General features: G+C 43.5%; 1 protein-coding gene across 2 annotated transcripts in view; it reads right to left on the reverse strand.

The window, feature by feature from the left end:
* The window catches only part of LOC117366816 (dysbindin-like), an 85885-nt gene that overhangs the window by 19030 nt on the left and 48288 nt on the right, over positions 1 to 18567 (reverse strand). For both annotated transcript variants that reach the window (XM_033958730.1, XM_033958731.1), the window contains exon 2: positions 376 to 525. In XM_033958730.1, coding sequence (XP_033814621.1) covers positions 376 to 525 — 150 coding nt within the window. The remainder of the gene's footprint in view (positions 1 to 375; positions 526 to 18567) is intronic.

Raw genomic sequence — 18567 nt, forward strand, 5'->3', positions numbered from 1 at the left:
ACTAGCGTCATACAAAAGCTAAGTACTTTTAGCATATTTATACTTAAATCACTAAAATAATATTTATGATAAACATAACACAAAACTTAGGTCCAGTGACGAAAGGGTGCATAAAGCCCCGCACTATGAGATGTATTGAGTGCGTGGTGGCCCTCTGAGGACCCATAAAAAAATTAACAGTTATTGAATGAAGTTGGGCAAATTTGTGAGGTAACGTCTTGCAGGAATGGACTGATTTATTTACAGAATAGAACATAGCCAGAAAATGCTTGAAAATGACTACAATGCTGGCATTTAGGACATGTTTGCCTTCCAAATTACAGCGACTCTTTACAGAATTACCCCCTAACTGCAACCTTAGAACTTCATACTCACGCCTCCGATGCTCAAACTGTAGGTGGGATATTGGAAAATAGTAATCCACATCATGCTGAAACACTTCTTCAAAGAACTTCTGTCGTTCTCTGAGCTTGAGGTGCTGCTGGGCAGAATCCATATCTCGCACTTTGGAAGGGGTCGCCTCAGCTGTAAGAGGAACATCAGAAACAATATCTTGTTAGATGACAGAGCCAGGCAGTCAGAGGCAGGCCCTGGTCTAGGGTTACCAGATGTCCAGGAAACCCAGACATGTCCTCTTTTTAGAGGATTGTCCGGGTGCCTGGAGAGATTTCCAAAACCCGGCAGTTTGTCCAAGTTTTGAAAGTCCCCAACCTCAGGGCCACGTCTGGAGGGCAATTGCACACGTGCTAACGTCGAAGTGATGTCATATACATGCGTGCATGTGTGTAATGTCATCGCGTCAATGTCCAAGTGTGCACAGACACCGTTCAGATGCGGTCCTGAGCTTGGGGAGGTTCGTGTAGAGACGGAACGGGGCACGGCTGGGGGCAAAACAGGGTGGGACCAAATGTTCTCTTTTTTAATAGAGGAAATCTGGCAACTCTAAACTGGACTAGTAAGTATTTCCAACAGACAGCTTCAGTGTGACATGAAAAGGCTGAATTGGTAGAGTTAAACTATGTCCATAGAAACATATACAGTATATACTCTGAAGCAGCAAAATGAAATGAAATTTGTACAGGTTTGACACTTGTGAACAGTGTCACCATCATCATGGTTTCAACCTGTCTAAAATGTGTAAACACAGAACAAGCGGTATATCAAGTCCCATCTCCTTTCCTCTTCACATATATCCTCTCACATGACACACATGAACACACAGAGAACGGCAAACACACACAGAAAGACACAAAGACACACATAGATGTGACTCATTCAACCCTTGTCACCCTTTCAAGAAACCACTTTACCTACCCTATGTCTTCACACCCAGCTGCCAAACAGAAGTGCATGGTTTTGCGAAAGAACTAAAGGGAAGTGTGTCATTTTGTTACACTTTTTGGCTTGTTTTGTCTGACCCAAGTGCAATATAATCTGGGCAGATTTCTGATGTAGAGAGAGAAGCATCTGTTAATTATTTAACACGAATGGTGTTTCTCAAATGAAACCAAAGCAGATTAAATTAGCACCTATTTCCAGTGCGCACTGTGATATGAGTCTACCAGTTGCTAATCTCTCTCTTTGTAAAAACAGAAGTACTAATTCAAGTTTCATGTTTTCCAGTTTTATTTAAAATTTGACTTGACCACCTATCAAACTTTGGCGGTCCCGATCCGGGCAAGTCCGATGAATTCAGCAAACTCCAACATGCAGATGAAGGCTATTGGAGGAACGCCCCCTTTGCAGGCACGTATCACTCTATAGCAATCCCCGCGTATGCGCAGACCCTCTGTAGATGGTCTGAGCATGTGCTGGACCTCTGGGCCATTGGAGTTATTTGGGTTTTTTTTTTCTTCTTCTATTTTTTTTTATACTGAGTGCAGCCAGGGAACCTGAAAAGTGCTGGACTTCTGGCCGGCATAGATTTTTTAAAAAATAGGCGATCAAGGAACTTTTGGGAGCCCGTGGTTTTAACCTGCTTAAGTCCACGGGTTAAAACTATGGGCTTGCAGTGCGGGGAAGGGTGGGAGAGTTGGGGCAGGCAGGCAGGGTGTTCGGGTTCGGGGCTGGAAAGCAGGTGTGTTCGGGGCAGGCAGGCAGGCAGGCACATTCAGGGCAGCAGGAGATCAGGGCTGACAGGGCAGAGAGCAGGGTTGAAGAAGGCAGGGTAGTTGCATAGTGCTTCAGCGACTGGTCCTCAGAAGTCGCTTTTTTTTGGTTTGGCCAGCCCAGTCAGTGTTGCAGAGTTTTCTTTAGTGAATCGGGTCCCTGCCTACTTTGCATGCCGTTACCCTCATTTGCATGCGCGGATCGTAGGATGGTCAGAAGACAGGTAAGTGAATCGGGCCGGGGTTGCTAAGGGGTCACAAACCGATCGGTACATGATCAGTTTGCTTTGTGAATCTAGCCCTTTCTAAGCGATGTACAATTCTAAAAAAAGGGGAAGGACATACAGTATGTTTAAATGATCAAAGACGACAAATTGACAAACTTGTAGAAACAAGGGGAAAGGAGGGAGGAACTCCAATGATTATAGGGCAGAAAACATGAAAGACCGGAAGGTTAAGACTTCGATAGGAAGACAGGACTTAAATGAGAAACCAAGGTGGCAAGGGAGCCTCTTCTGGTGATACAGACAGGTCGTGACCAGTCTGGGCCGCCGCGGGAGCGGACTGCCAGGCAGGATGGACCTATGGTCTGACCCGGCGGAGGCACTGCTTATGTTCTTATGTTCTTATGAAAGGTAATAACAGTGGGAAGGGAGATTAAAGGGTTGGGGCCTGCTGCCTAGAGAGCTGCAACCACATGGCAGAAGAGCCGCATGTGGCTCGCGAGCTGCAGATTGCTGACCTCTGGTATAGAGTGTGATTTGATGGTTATAAGTAGCATATATTGGTAAAGTTAGTATGGCATGTGTAGGGTTACCATAGGGCTCCAGAAAAAGGAGGATGGATTGAGACATCTGGGTTTTACTTCCATTGAAAGCAATAGAAGTGAGGAGGACAGACTGAGACATCTGGCTTTACTTCTACTAAAAGCAATGGAAGTAAAACCTGGATGTCTCAATCCGTCTTCCTTTTTCTAGAGCCATATGGTAACCCTAAGCATGTGGCTAGGTGTCACATGCACTGCTAGAACTGGAATGGACTGTGATTTGGGAGCTGCTCATCGGTACAGCTGGTAGGAGTTTCAGATCTTTCTCATTCCTTTTTTCACATCTGTGTCACAATAAATGCTTTTCTGATCTAAATACTCTGGATTTCCCATTTTTTGCCAAGAATTTAAGCATGGAACATTAAAAATGTGTCAAGATTAAATCCATTTTGTTCTTAATTTTCTGCATCTGCTCTCAAGTCTGCTTCCCTGGCCAAGAGCTCATTTTTAATGACAGAAATAAAAACTGGCTGCAATCATACCACAGAAAACCTGTCAAGTTCTCTCCTCCCACTTGTATTCTCTTTTAAAGAAACTAGCTACCAGCTAATCAGAGTGAGAGAAGCCAGCAACGAAAAAGCAGAAGGATAGAGCTGCCCATAGTGAAAAGTTCATAGGCAGATAAGTGAAAGAAATGACTGAAGATAGTGATTGAGGAGAAGAGAGAGAACGCGGGAGCCCAAAACTGGAAGCAAGGGAGAAACAGACTATACTGAAAAAAGGAATTTAAAAGTATATTGCAGACTAGTTCCAGATATGTGAAGGGTAATTCTATAACTGGGCATTTGCATTTACACATTGCTTGCATGCATAAATGTACAGAATACTAGAATTTTCACAGTAAGTGTACACTTATAAATGCAGTTATTTAATGGTGTTCATAAGTAGAATAGAGTGCAAAGGCAAAGGGTAAAATAAATGCAGGAGGAGCATGGGCAGGAAGTGAGTGGTAGGGATCCCAGTTACACATGTATGTTACAAAATAAGTTTTGCATGACCCTGCTGCATTAATGTACTTGCAGTTATGCCAGTTCTATGGCTTGTGCAACTGTGGGCACATGCATTGATACTGGGTTATGTTAGCATTCTATATAGGAACTGGGAGCCTAGATGCCATTATAAAATAGACTGTCATCCCATGACCTTGGGGTGCCTAAATGGCAGTAATAAGTTATAGAATTGCTCCCTCTAGAGGTGAACAGATTATCGTGTTAGGTGCATGTCTAAAATACTGTAGTTATAAAGACTTGCAAAGAGAGGTTTAAATATCTAATGAATTCTATAAGCATCAAAGTAGAGCTGGGAGGCTAAATACATATATCTAAACAAATGGGAGATTTAGTGGAGCAGTGCAATGGTGTGGACATATCTCTCAAGACAGAAATAGAAAACTCAGCCTTCTCTATGGTGGCTATCTGTGTGGAAAGGAAGTAGCAATTGGTGGTGCTAGAAAAGCAGAGATGTCAAGTGACCCAATTCAAGGAGGAATATTTGAGGCCATTCCAGATTTGACATTTCAAATAATCCTGCAGGTCTGATTTCAAGTGATAGAAGCAGGATCTGCAAATCATGTAAGGTGCTGGGATGTGAGTTCAAAAACCAGAACTGGCCACTAGTTTCCTTCCTAGTGCTGGATCACTTGATAGCTCTAAGGTCAGTTAAAGCTCTTTTTGAGTCATCTGCAAGTAATTCATTGACAGACCTTATTAGATCACCACGAGTTGTGGGAGACAAGCCTACAAAGAAGAAGAAACTAGCTTCCAAGGGGTGGGGGGGGGGGAATCTAGTTTTCAAAGTATGCATAGTATATGCCACATGATTTAGGAGCTAGAACTGAAGGTGCTCTGAAAAGAAAGGTACAAGAGGAAAGTGATAAATAGTATTGTTGATGCCAGAATATGATTTTGGTTGGAACTAGGGTTGGTTTGCTACAACAGTGTGCAAACCCCTCTTGTTTTGAAAAGGTTGTACCAGCTCAGGGGTAGGGAACTCCGGTCCTCGAGAGCCCTATTCCAGTCGGGTTTTCAGGATTTCCCCAATGAATATGCATGAGATCTATTTGCATGCACTGCTTTCAATGCATATTCATTGGGGAAATCCTGAGAACCCGACTAGAATACAGCTCTCGAGGACCGGAGTTCCCTACCCCTGTACTAACTGATGGTAAGTAAGACATAGGAAGGCCAGGAACAGTGAAAAGTGCTCCTGGGTCAGAACCACCAGGTGTGTACCTGTCACAAATGATCTAGTATCTAGATGGCTTCGAACTAGGATTACCATATAACTCCAGAAAAAGGAGGACGAATTGAGATATCTGGATTTTACTTCTATTGCTTTCAATGGAAGTAAAACCCGGATGTCTCAAACTGTCCTCCTTTTCTGGAGCCATATGGTAACCCTACTTTGAACTAATTTTCACTCTGCTAAACATCTGCATATACTGTGCCTTATGTTTAAGAGCTTGAGCATTTTATTTAGGCATTAGCACATAAACTGGATAATGAGCTCAGAACTACCAATAATTGGGTGCTAGCAATTTTTTATGTTAATTGGCTTTGTTAAAATTTGCATGCACATATGGATATGTACTATTCTATAAAGCACAGCATCTAAGTCTCTTGGCACATATCTCAAAAGGGGGCATGGCTATGAACGTGTTGGGCTTTCACATGTGGAGGGGCATTTTCAATAGGATGTAAATGTCTAAGGTTGGATGTTTTGGGCAGGACGTCCACAAACCCAGGAGAGAAAATGTCCATTTTCAAAGCTGCCAGACGTCTATCTTTTATTTTTGAAAATGACCTAGGTATAAGTTTTGGTCCTTAGGACGTCTACCTTTTTTGGCCATCTTCAAAAATAAAAACGTCCATGTGAAAAACGCACAAAAGCAAGTTTGTAGGCGTCTGCAAAGTGATGGACTGAACACCCAGACATGGCACCTAAATAGTGGGGTACCTTACAGGGCACTGCTGTAAACTTCACAAAAAGGGTGCCATGTTATCACCTCATTACAGCTCCCTTATAGGTCACAGTGAGCCCCCCCTAAACCACCTCCAGAATCCCCTAGACCCACTTATCTACCACCATAATATCTCTTATGGCTGTAAGAGCCACTTATATGCCAGTACAAAAGGGTTTTGGGAGTGTATAGGGGAGTTCACATGTTTCAGTATCAATGCAGTGATTACAGGGGCTTATGGCATGGGGCCTCCTCTCCATGGGTCCCTAACCCACCCCCAAGATGGCTTAAGATGCCTCTGTGCAGGTCAACTAGGCTTTCCTATGCCGGGGTGCCAGGTGATGATGGTCTGGAGGCTGAATTTTAAAGATGTGATTATGATTTTTATGGGGTGGGGGGATCAGGGTCATTGGGGTAGTGTGTGTGGGTCTGTACTATGTGTTTGCAGTGCTTATCTGGTGACTTTAGGTGGGTTTTTGTGACTTAGACCACGTCCCGCCCAACTCCCGCTCTCGACACTCCTCTGAAATGCCCTGTTTAACTATGGTCGTTCAGCGGCAATATGAAGGCCTAGGTCAGCAATGGCGAACCTATGGCACGCGTGCCAACTGTGGCACGCGAAGGCCTGGCAGCTGGCACGCACAGGGCCGCCATCAGGGTAGTACTACCAGGGGGTGCACAGGAGAGAGAGCTGAACGGGGACGATGGGGGACCCGCGGGATTAAATATAACTCGAGCCGCGAGGCTCGTCTTCTACTCCGACTGCCCTGCCGCTCACACAGCCGATCGGAAATCTTCCCCGACGTCAGCGCTGACGTCGGGGAAGACTTCTGGTCGGCTATGTGTGCGCGGTGGGACAGGCAGGAAATAGAAGACAAGCCTACGCGGCTCGAGCTACATTTTGCTGAGAAAGTTGCTAAGATGGGCTGGGAGGCAAACGGGGAACACAAAATGGGGAGGGAGTGCATTTTGGACACAAGGCATGAACTTGGGAGAGAGGAAGGGAGGGAAAGAGATGCTGAGGTGGGGAAGGGAATGGTGTTTGGACACAGAAGGCATGGACTTGGGAGAGAGGAAGGGAGGGAAAGAGATGCTGAGGTGGGGGAGGGAATGGGTTTTTGGACACAGAAGGCATGGACTTGGGAGAGAGGAAGGGAGGGAAATAGATGCTGAGGTGGGGGAGGGAATGGGTTTTTGGACACAAGGCATGAACTTGGGAGAGAGGAAGGGAGGGAAAGAGATGCTGAGGTGGGGGAGGGAATGGGTTTTTGGACACAGAAGGCATGGACTTGGGAGAGAGGAAGGGAGGGAAATAGATGCTGAGGTGGGGGAGGGAATGGGTTTTTGGACACAAGGCATGAACTTGGGAGAGAGGAAGGGAGGGAAAGAGATGCTGAGGTGGGGGAGGGAATAGGTTTTTGGACACAAGGCATGGACTTGGGAGAGAGGAAGGGAGGGAAATAGATGCTGAGGTCGGGGAGGGAATGTGTTTTTGGACACAGAATACATGGACTTGGGAGAGAGGAAGGGAGGGAAAGAGATGCTGAGGTGGGGGAGGGAATGTGTTTTTGGACACAGAAGGCAAGGACTTGGGAGAGAGGAAGGGAGGGAAAGAGATGGTTGTGTACACGGGGAATAGAAGAAAGGAGAATTTTTGGTCATAGGGAGGGAGTGAGGTACAGACAGTGGCATACCAAGGTGGGGGTGGGGGGCGGTCTGCCCCGGTTTTACGCCCCAAGGGGGTGCACAGATGGCCACCCTCCAGTGTTCTCCCTAGGCTGGCAAACTGCGTCTCTTTAGCCACTTGAGTGCCACCGCCGCCATTGGGAACAGGCCGGTGCCAAGTTCTCCCTGCTTTTCCCTGTGGGGCCGACCAATTCTCACCACCTGCGTCAATTCTGATGTCGGAGAGGACGTTCTGGGCCAGCCAATTGCTGCCTGGCTGGCCCAGAACGTCCTCTCTGATGTTAGAATTGACGTCGAGTGGCGAGAGTTGGTCGGCCCCGTGGGGAAGAGAAGCAGGGCGAACTCGGCGCCGGCCTGTTCCCGATAGCGGCAGTGGCAGCCTATTCCCCAGTGGCGGTGGCAGCATTTTCCCAATGGTGGTGGCATAGGGGAGGGCAAGGAGAAAGAAAGAAAGGGGGGGGACAGGGAGCCAAAAAAAAAGAAAAAAGAAAGAGGGCTGGGTGAAACAAAGAAAAATGGGACACGGAGAGAGAGAGAAAGACAGACATACAGAATGAAAGGGGGTATGGAGAGAGAGAAAAAGAAAGAAGGGGGCAGGGTGAAACAAAGAAAAAGTTTGGGGAGGGAATGAGGTCTGGAGGAGAGAAAGCATACAGGAGGCTGAAAAAAGGGAAGAAATATTGGATGCACAGTCAGAAGAATAAAGTGCAACCAGAGACTAATGAAATTACCAAAGGTAGGAAAATGATTTTATTTTCAATTTAGTGATCAAAATGTGTCCGTTTTGAGAATTTATATATGCTGTCTATATTTTGCACTATGGCCCCCTTTTACTAAACCGCAATAGCGTTTTTTAGCGCAGGGAGCCTATGAGCTTTAAGAGCAGATTGGGGCATTCAGCGCAGGTCCCTGCGCTAAAAACCGCTATCGCGGTTTAGTAAAAAGGGAGGGGGAATATTTGTCTATTTTTGTATAGTTGTTACTGAGGTGACATTGCATAAAGTCATCTGCCTTGACCTCTTTGAAAACCCGCGGAATATAAATGATAATTAACATTTTCTCTGCGTACAGCGTGCTTTGTGTTTTTAAAATTTTATTGTTGGTAGATCATTTTGACTTGGCCACAAAGGTAAGGGGGAGGGAGGGGAGCTGCTGAAAGAGTCTACCTTGACGTGGTTGCAGGCTTACAAATCTTTTGGTCAAAGAGTGCGGCGACAGAGAAAAGTATGTGTGTATTCGGCCCATGAATGAAATCATTAAAACATTATAAATTGCCAATAAATTGAAATGAAAACCAAAGGATTGTGAATCAAATTGATTCTCTGACAATACAAAGATTCCAACCTTTAAAAATGATGTTACATAGTTCAGGCAACTTTATAAAGAGTTTTTAGATACTAAAATCTTGTTATTAAGGTTTAATTGACGTGCTGGCACTTTGAGGAAATTCTTTGGTTTTGTGCGGTAGTTTGGGCACTCGGGCTCAAAAAGGTTAGCCATCACTGGCCTAGGTTGTTTAGAAATATGTCCAAACCCGTTTTTATTATCGGCACTTGGTCGTATTTTGACAATGTTCGTCCAAGTGCCGACTTAGTCCATTTTTTGGACGTTTTTCTCTTTCGATTATAAGCCCCTTAATGTATTCTCTATATACTTTTAGATGTTTTGTGATGATTTAGTACTTGGTTTCTTGATATATTATGTTTTGTATATATCTCTGCTATTCCAACAAATAAATATAGTAGAGAGATAAGAAATAAATAACTAAATTCTCAAATACATATGCAAATCATACAAGAGAATTCAAGTAAAGAAAAATAAGTACACAAGATGATTTAATTAATTGTGCTCAATAATATGAACAAACTCTAAAAACCAGTGGAAGGCAAGAAAAATCTATTCAGCACTTCTACCTCCATTAATTCAATAATAATAATAATAATAATAACAACAGATGGTCTCATATACATGTGGCATATACAAAAAAATAAATAACTTATCTTAAATCAGTCAGCATATACTTTCGTAGTCCAAATGGAGGGCAGTAGATGAAAACGTGCCACAGGTCCTTAACCAACTGGAGAAGAGTGGTTTCCGTGTGCTATAGATCTCTGACACAGGCATATTATGCCGAAACACAGCCTATGTCGGGTTCAACAATAAAACTACTCTTGATTGTCCCTGACCCTGAAAGCCCTTGGTGTTCTTTTTATGTTTGGCTTATGTGCTGCACTTTGACCATCTTCTACACTTCTTTATAAAAACAAATGTAATAACAAAATAGAATGCATGAGATCCAACCCTTGAGTGCGTTATACGATCCTGCATTATCTTGGATCTTGTGACAGGCAAGGGGCCTGTCATGTAACGCAGTGGCCACAGGAGGGAGCTTGATGTCCATGGCTGGCCGGGATATGGTGTTATATGCTGCTGAGGCCATTGGGGGACGTTTGTGGCCCTCATCTAAACAGTAGGACCGAGGAAGGCAAGACTTTCATCAAGGGGAACCACAGCTCCAAGGGACTAGTCCTTTATAGTTCTGGGAAGCATGGGAAGATCCTGGCTGGAATCCTGTGAGTTAGGGATATGTTCCAGGGTGGAGATACTCCAGAAGCTTCTCAACCACTGTATAAAAGCAGATTGGATAGAAGAGAAGGAAAGACGTGGAAAGAACTTCCAGAGTCCAAGCCCAGAGGAAAGAAGGGAGCCTACTTGAATATACTAAGAAGGTCCTTGGAGAAACATATTTTTGCAAGTCATAAGTAAGTCTTGACAGAATTAGAACTATGGAGAGAGTGGTTAAATACCTAGTTGCAGTTGGAATGCAGTAGTGCTGGGGAAGTTAGGAGCCCAGAATAGTTTTCTGCTAGAATTTCCTTTTAATTATGAACTAGAAGTGGAAGATGACATTGAAAGCAGAGTGGTGAAAAGCACTTGTGTCATCCATGGTATGGATGTGTATGATTAAAAGGAAAGAATCCTCTAGTCTGCATTAGAACCAGATTGCAGAAACCCGAGTGTGATGTCAGCTGCAATCATTTGCATATGGAAATGATTTTAAGCAGACTATGCTTGTAAGCCTTATTCTCTGGTAGAGAAGGGAGAGTGAGTGAGTGATCCCATAAAGGTCACAAGGATGCCTCCTAAGAGCCAGTGTGCTTTTGTCAGGAAGAAGTGGACTTTGATGAAGCCTCTCTGCCCCCCCCAACCACTCCTTCCCAACCCCTCCCTGCCATGCATGTGTGCCCCGTCCCTTTTCTCATCCCTTTTTACCCCTGCATGAGCAGCATTGCAAACTTGCTGCCCACATTGGTATCACCTCTCTCTAATGTCACTTCCAGGTCCCATGCCTAGGAAGTGACGTCAGAGGGATAGCCAACACTACGTGGGCAGCATGTTCGTGATGTTGCTCGTGCCTGAAAAAAGGCACCACTCACCCTCGCTACGCCACTGGAGACAACTGAGGACAATAAGACCAATCCTAACCCAGGCCAGTAGCACAATCGGTCCTAATACCATACCTGGACTATTGTAACTCATTATATTATGGCATTACAGAGAAAGAACTCAAGAGACTACAACTACTACAAAACACTGCTGCCAGACTAATTTTCAAAATGAATCGGTATGAGAGGGCAAGTCTGCTATTAGAACAATTGCACTGGCTGCCCATGAAAAAGTGAATCCAGTTTAGGATAGCCTGCATGGTTCATAAATTGATCTATGGAGAAAACTCGGATGGACTAACTTCTGATATTAAAGTCCCACACTCCTTCTTCAATTTACGAGTATTCCAACGCTTCAAACTATCCTTCCCATCACCTCAACAAGTTTGGCGGAAGAAGATGTTTGAGGTTAACTTTGAATACCAAGGACCTCTTATCTGGAACAAACCGCCAACATATCTAAGACAACCCACCAATTACCTTGACTTCCGGAAGAAACTTAAGACATATCTCTTCTCTCTATAGCCACCCTCCTATCCTTCACCTATTCCCTCTAATAACCACAAGATCGGCCTTAAAAATGTGACATCAAGAACTTGATCCAATTCCTTTTGTAAACCACATAGATTCCTTGTACAGAACTGCGGTATATAAGGCATTGTATTGTATTGAATTGTAGAAGCTGTTTCATTATTGTAGCTTTGAGGCATTTTACACACCTGACAGTAACAAAAAAGTAACTGTGCATATGTTATATCGTAGCCAAAAGCTCATGGGAGGTGATGATTACTTTTTGGGATAATTATAGACTCCACTATTTTGCATTCATACTAAATAGGGACCTTCCCCTGCTTTGTCTGCATGTTCAGATGACTTCTGCACCACCTGACTGGCAGTCACTATTTTTACTGCAATAAGACAGACATCTACCATGACTGAATCACCAGAGGGTATTTCTTGCTATGTACTTTCTACAATTCTGGCCTGAGTCTCAAAGATCTTATGCAGTCACTTCCTGTAGCCAAGATGGCAAGAATGCCCTTTAAGGATCCATTCAATGCATGACTGCTATTGGTCTGCAGATGGTGCCACTAGAATAGTGTCTTTCCTTTCCTTTCCCTCCCCTCCTCTCCCCAGTCCAGCTTCATATGGGTAATTTTAATGAGATTTGAGTGCCTACTGTTCTACACCCCAAAGCTTTTGTTATGTATATATTGTAATAATTTGGACAATGCCCAAGTAATTCTATAAGATAGGTACTAACATATATGGGTGAAATAATTAGAATAGCAGCATATACACACATTCCAGACATGTGCCTATGTAAATACTGTATGTACACATCTGTGAGTGCAGGTATCTTACATATGGACATGTCACCAGAAGATAGATGCGCCTATTTTTTTTTTCAAGATGGTGCTTGATTAGGTAGTGTGCTGCGGTGCCTCCCACCCATTTTTGTCAGTTTTCTGTTACTTTAGGTTGCATTGTTTATTTTTTATTTGGTCTGGATGGATGAAAGGCTTTAGCTATTTTTTCCTTTATTGGTCCTTTTTTGACCGTTAACGGCAGAAAGCCTCTAATCTACCTGCCATGTTTGTTTGATGTCAATCAGAGCATTGGACCCATCCCTTGTTCTGGAAATATGACTGTCTGGCGTGTGGTGTGGGGCTTGTTCGCCTGCTTCTTACTGGCTCTCTCATGCTGCTGTTGGTTGTGTTGTCGGACGAATGGCATCGGGCCTTGTTCTTCATGCTGAGGCAGAGTTTGCTTCGGCGGCAACCCACCAACAGGATCTGTTATCTGGGGCCTGGCACTTTGGTGGAGGCTGTCTGATGTTCGTGCCAGCAGAGGGACTTGATCTGCACTACAGCCAGTGTCATGGCTTGTGGCCTTGCCTGGTGGTCTTGGCCTGGAGTTGCCTCCTGCTTTGGCTCGTGTTTGTTCTATTTTTTTTTCTCTTTTCTCTGCAGAGTAACCATATTAGTTCATTCTTCTTGGATCTCTTGAGTTCTTGCTACTAATGTTCTGAAGATTTCTCTAGGGTGTCTTCTTCCCTCTTTTCTCCTTTCAATTTTATCTTTATTATACAAATGTTTTTCTCTTAGGCACTTTTAGTTTAGATTGTGAGCCCATCTGGGACAGAGAGGGTAGTTCAATGTGCCTACGGTATTAATTTTGTAAACCCCTTAATACTCATGTAGAAGCGGTATATCAAATACAATAAAATACAATATTGTTATAGAATATTACTCTCTGTATATCTTGTGCAATATAAAGAGCATATCTCAAGATCCCCTAGAGTGCCCACCTCATGTAACACATGAATGGAACTGAATGTTCTATAGTAAAATAGTAGAACAGGTACAGAAAGCAAATCCTGGAAAAGAAAAGGGCCCAGGAAAAGCAAGAGAGAAGGGTAAAGGTTTTTATACCCTAAGATCATTAAGAACTGTCAAGGGTTGTTTGAGAATAAAGATTTTCATACCCTAATTCGTGCTTTTTTGTTTCAAGATTAGATTATTGTAATACAGTCTACTACTACCACTATTAATTATTTCTATAGCACTACCAGACGCACGCAGCGCTGTACAGTCAGAAAAAATAAGAAAATAATCCCTGCTCGAAAAAGCTTATACACGACTCCCTCCGTATTTGCGGTGGATGCGATCTGGATATAGGTGCGAATATGGAAAAACCGCAAATAACTTTTCGATATGTTATTCACGGTTTTCTGTAAAACTTGGCGTTTTTACCATTAAAACCGCAAATGCAGTAGTGTACTATGGGGATTTAAAAGAGCTTCTGAGCAGGGGTAAAGTACACACTGTTGAGTGCATGGTGGCCGGCACAAACGATCGCCTCCCCGCCCCTTGCTTACCTTGGACACGATTAGCGGCTCCCTGTGCTCCATTTGCACCTCTTGCTCGCCCCCTTCCCCTTCCTCCTGTGTATGTGTGCACGCCGCTTTTTGTTCCCCTTTCATTGGGTGTCACAGTTTCCTCTGCAGCCAATGGCAGGGTGTGCAGAGACCTGCCTGCAGGGTGTCCTCAGTCCCAAGAGGTGCTGCTACTGCGGCTGTGTCTCTCCCCTCCTCCTCCCCGGTCTTTCTTACCAGCACAGAGCCTTCAGCCCCAGCTGAGCAGCCAAGCATTCAAAGCCCTCCTCTCCACTGGCTGCAGCGAGCTCTTGATTTCCAACGCGAGGTGGGGGATTGGTTTTTTTTGTCTCTCCCCTGGGAAAGAAGACAGGGATTGTTGCTTCTTTTTTTTTTTTTAAGCGCTGGCTTCGATGATGTCTGGGAAGCGATGATTTTGGGTAAGTGGGAAGTTTCTCTCTGCCTCTCAGCTCGGGTGCAAGTGGGGTCCCAAGACAAAGTGAGCCTCTTGAGGTGCCTGAGGCATGACAAGAGGCTACACGGTCAGGTCAAGTGAAAGGCTGCTCTTATGGATAAGGAAACCTCAGGACCTTAGCAAAAGTGATTTGAAACCGAGGGGTTGCTTGCATAGAAGGCAGGAGGGTGGGAAGGAGTTTTCAGAGTGATGTAATTTTTGGGGGCAGAGTCAGCCGATGAAAAATCGCAATAAGTGAAACCGTGGATAAGGAAACCGCAAATATGGAGGGAGAAGTGTAATCTAAACAGGCAAGATAGACAAACAAGATGTCATGGATACAGTTAAGGGGAATGGTTAATCAGCTGGCTGGGTTGGAGGGCAGAGGGGAGTACAGGACATTAGTGTCGGCCATAACAGTAACAGTTCTGATGCTCATAGAATTTCTCTGAACATCAAAGCTGTTACCGTCACAGCCAGCGCTAAAAACCGCACTATGGTTTTATAAAAGGGGGGGGGAGGGGGTTATATAAATACAATAATAGAAATAAAAAAGAAGTTAAAAAAAGAATTATAACAGGAAAGCAAGATTAAAAACATAACCTAGCAAATAAAGCAGACTAAAATATAAATAAAAAATAAAGTAAATTACAGTCTGTAGAAAAATTCTATGCAGGATTGTCAAAATTTCATTTAAGGCATTTACAAACTTTACAGAATACAGCACTTAAGTTGCTGGACATAAAAGTAAATTTGATAGAGTTACCCCTCTTTTTTTAACAATACCACTGGTTACCAGTTGCTTATAAAATTAGATTTAAGGTATTACTGTTAACACACAAGGCATTACATATCTCTGAACCTTGTTATTTACAATCGCTGATCATTCCTTACACACCAAAAAGGACACTAACCCCCTCTTCTACAAAGCCGCACAGTAACAGCCCCGAAGCCCATAGCGATTTAAAGGGCTTTGGGGCTGTTGCTGCGCGGCAGCCGCTAGCGTGGCTTTGTAGAAGAGGGGGTAAGATCTGATGTCAGAGGGAGAGCTAAGACCAGTGAGAGCAGCAGGTTGGAGATGCTGCTCATGCCAGTGAAGAGATAAGGGGAAGGGAAGGGGCGCACATGGAAGGGGGGGGGGGAAGGAGTATGTGTGTGTGTGTGGGGGGGTGCCTCCTACTCTCACTATGCCACTGCCTCCACCCATGACATGGAAGGGATTGAACAGTCAGAAGCAGGCACCACTAAATCTGCATTGACTGAGCAGAAATGTGTAAAATTCATTAAACAATGAAAGAGTCTCTACTCCTCTGATCATGCTTCTCTCACATGCTGCACACTAAGAGACAGAGCTCAAATGTTCCATTAATGTCTGTTACATAAGCCTCTTTCTCCAGCCATAATCCACTGTTCCTTTCCCAAAGCAGCTAATCATTCTCCCTGACATTCCACTGCACTAGTCTACTTCACAGGTGTCAAACTCCTGGCTGTTTTATGCGGCCTGTGGTGCAATCGATGCAGCATTTTCACTGCCATCTGGTGTTATCTTCTGGCCGGCTCCTTCCTCCTCACTGCCGAAGGGTATAAAGGTACGGGCAGCAGATCCTACGAGCGTCTTGAACCTGAACCGGAAGCCTTCTCTCTGACATCACAACGTCAGAGGGAAGGCTTCCGGATGAGGTGCGGGATGCACAAGGAGCTGCCGCATGCGGTTTTGTGCACACTGCGGCAGTGAGCAAGAGGGACACCAGGGGCGGCAATGAAAATGCGCTTCACTCTACGGCCAGCATAAAATGGCCAGGCGGAAGCAGACCAGATAGTAAGATACACGCCAGAGGGAGGCACCTAATTGAGGCACAGCATGAAGGGAGAGAGACAAGAAAGGTAGGGGGAATGATTTCATTTTCAATTTAGTGATTGAATTGTGTCAATTTTGAGAATTTACATCTGCTGTCTATATTTTGCTCTGTTGAGGAAGAAATGCATTTGTTTCTTTTTCTCTTGGTTTGTCTTTTTGTCTTGGATCTTATGGTTTGTTTGTATATATTAGTACTTTTTAGTTTTTGGTCCCGTAATTGCATAGGGGTTATCTGTGTTCTGGTAGGAATGAATGTTGAGAAGCATACAGTAGTTTAATTTTGTGGTTAACCATTATGTGTTGTTAATAAGATTATATTGTTGTGGTTGACCATTATGTGTTGTTAATAAGATTATATTGTGTGTATATATATGAAAAATAAATGGAAAAATAGCGTTACAATTAGTATTATTATGGGGGTGGGATTTGGAGTGGAGATTGGGCGGAGATGGGTGGCGTCTGGCCCACGACAAAGCCTGTGCTTTGGATTTCGGCCCCTTATTGTGATTGAGTTTGACACCCCGGTCTACTTGAATGTGAGGAAATAAAAGGTTGAAAAAAGAACAAATAAATAATAAAAGGTGTTTCCATATATTATCCAATACAAACAACTGGGTAAGTGAGTATACAAAGAAATTTGTTCCAAAAATAGAATATCAACAAAACACAAAAAGGAACAAAAAAGACTTTTAATACCTTTTAAACCATGATGGTGCTCAGAATCCAAGAATGGAATGGAAATGCTCAAAATGGGGGACAAGCCCCTATAGAGTCTTTCACTGAATCTATCATTGCACCAACTTTTGTGGTAGAAAGGTGATTAAAAATGCTTCATAGTAAACATGGTGAAATACGATACAAACGTTAAATATCCAAAAGTTAAATGTCCAAACGACTTGAAACTCAAAAAATAGTGAAATCAAAAAACTTAACTTAAATATCCATAAAGTGGTGGTCCGGCAAGGTTCTGACGCGTTTCGCCCAATGGCTTCCTCAGAGAACCCGCTGTGCTGTGTGTGTCCTTCAATTTTAAATCCTTCCTAATTCAGAGAAACAAATGAGATGTTTCTCTGAATTAGGAAGGATTTAAAATTGAAGGACACACACAGCACAGCGGGTTCTCTGAGGAAGCCATTGGGCGAAACGCGTCAGAACCTTGCCGGACCACCACTTTATGGATATTTAAGTTAAGTTTTTTGATTTCACTATTTTTTGAGTTTCAAGTCGTTTGGACATTTAACTTTTGGATATTTAACGTTTGTATCGTATTTCACCATGTTTACTATGAAGCATTTTTAATCACCTTTCTACCACAAAAGTTGGTGCAATGATAGATTCAGTGAAAGACTCTATAGGGGCTTGTCCCCCATTTTGAGCATTTCCATTCCATTCTTGGATTCTGAGCACCACCATGGTTTAAAAGGTATTAAAAGTCTTTTTTGTTCCTTTTTGTGTTTTGTTGTTTCCATATATTAGACTAAATCCATTCCTCTACTAGCTTCCTACCTCAGGTTGAAATGAAATGAGCAAAAGGTGACACTATTAGAAAATATAAATGAATATTAAAATGTACTTTAACAATAATGTAAAGGAGAGAGGGGTTTGATGTGTTAGAGTGATAAAAAAGATGGAGAGAGGCAGTAGAATTATTCCTGCTAGTAGGTTCAAAAGGCCCAAGTCTCTGTTTGGTCCTTTTATGCGAGTTCTGATTTCTAAAGTGTTTGACATTTTGTGCAAATGTCTTATTTTCCTGGATTGTTCTGAATTTATTTATAGGGACAGAGGAAGAATGGACCACCTGGAAAGCTCTGAATATATCTGCAGGGGCTGAGGAGGAATGAATAATGTGGAAAGCTCTTGTTATAACTGCAGGGGCTCAGGAGAAATGGTTGACCTGGATAGCTCTAAGTTGCCTCCACACCCAAGGCAGCAGGTTAAGAGCTGATATATGTAAATGAGGATACTCTTCCTGAGATCCATGACTGGCAAAAGGCAGACCATGCAACACCCTTTGCTCTTCCCATTGCTTGAGGACAGCCTTTCTAGTGCGCAGGATCTTGTTAAGGTCAAGTCACGCACATTAAAGTGATCTTGGTGGATTGGCTGCAAGGACACTGATGGTTTCTGCCATATTCATGTGTGTGCATGTGTGATTTCCTGTGCTTGCACATCTGAAATAAAATATATATATATATTATTTTAGCAATGTCTGTCCCACGATATCTAAAAATCTAACCCCTGGATTCTATAAATGGTGCCTAAGTTTGGATGTGCAGGCAACCTAATTGATTAATGAGTAAATTATCATCAATAATTGGATGCCAACAATCAATTATTGATCTTAATTGGCAC

The sequence above is a fragment of the Geotrypetes seraphini genome, chromosome 9 (genome assembly GCF_902459505.1).
Source record: "Geotrypetes seraphini chromosome 9, aGeoSer1.1, whole genome shotgun sequence".
In the NCBI taxonomy this organism is placed as follows: Eukaryota; Metazoa; Chordata; class Amphibia; order Gymnophiona; family Dermophiidae; genus Geotrypetes; species Geotrypetes seraphini.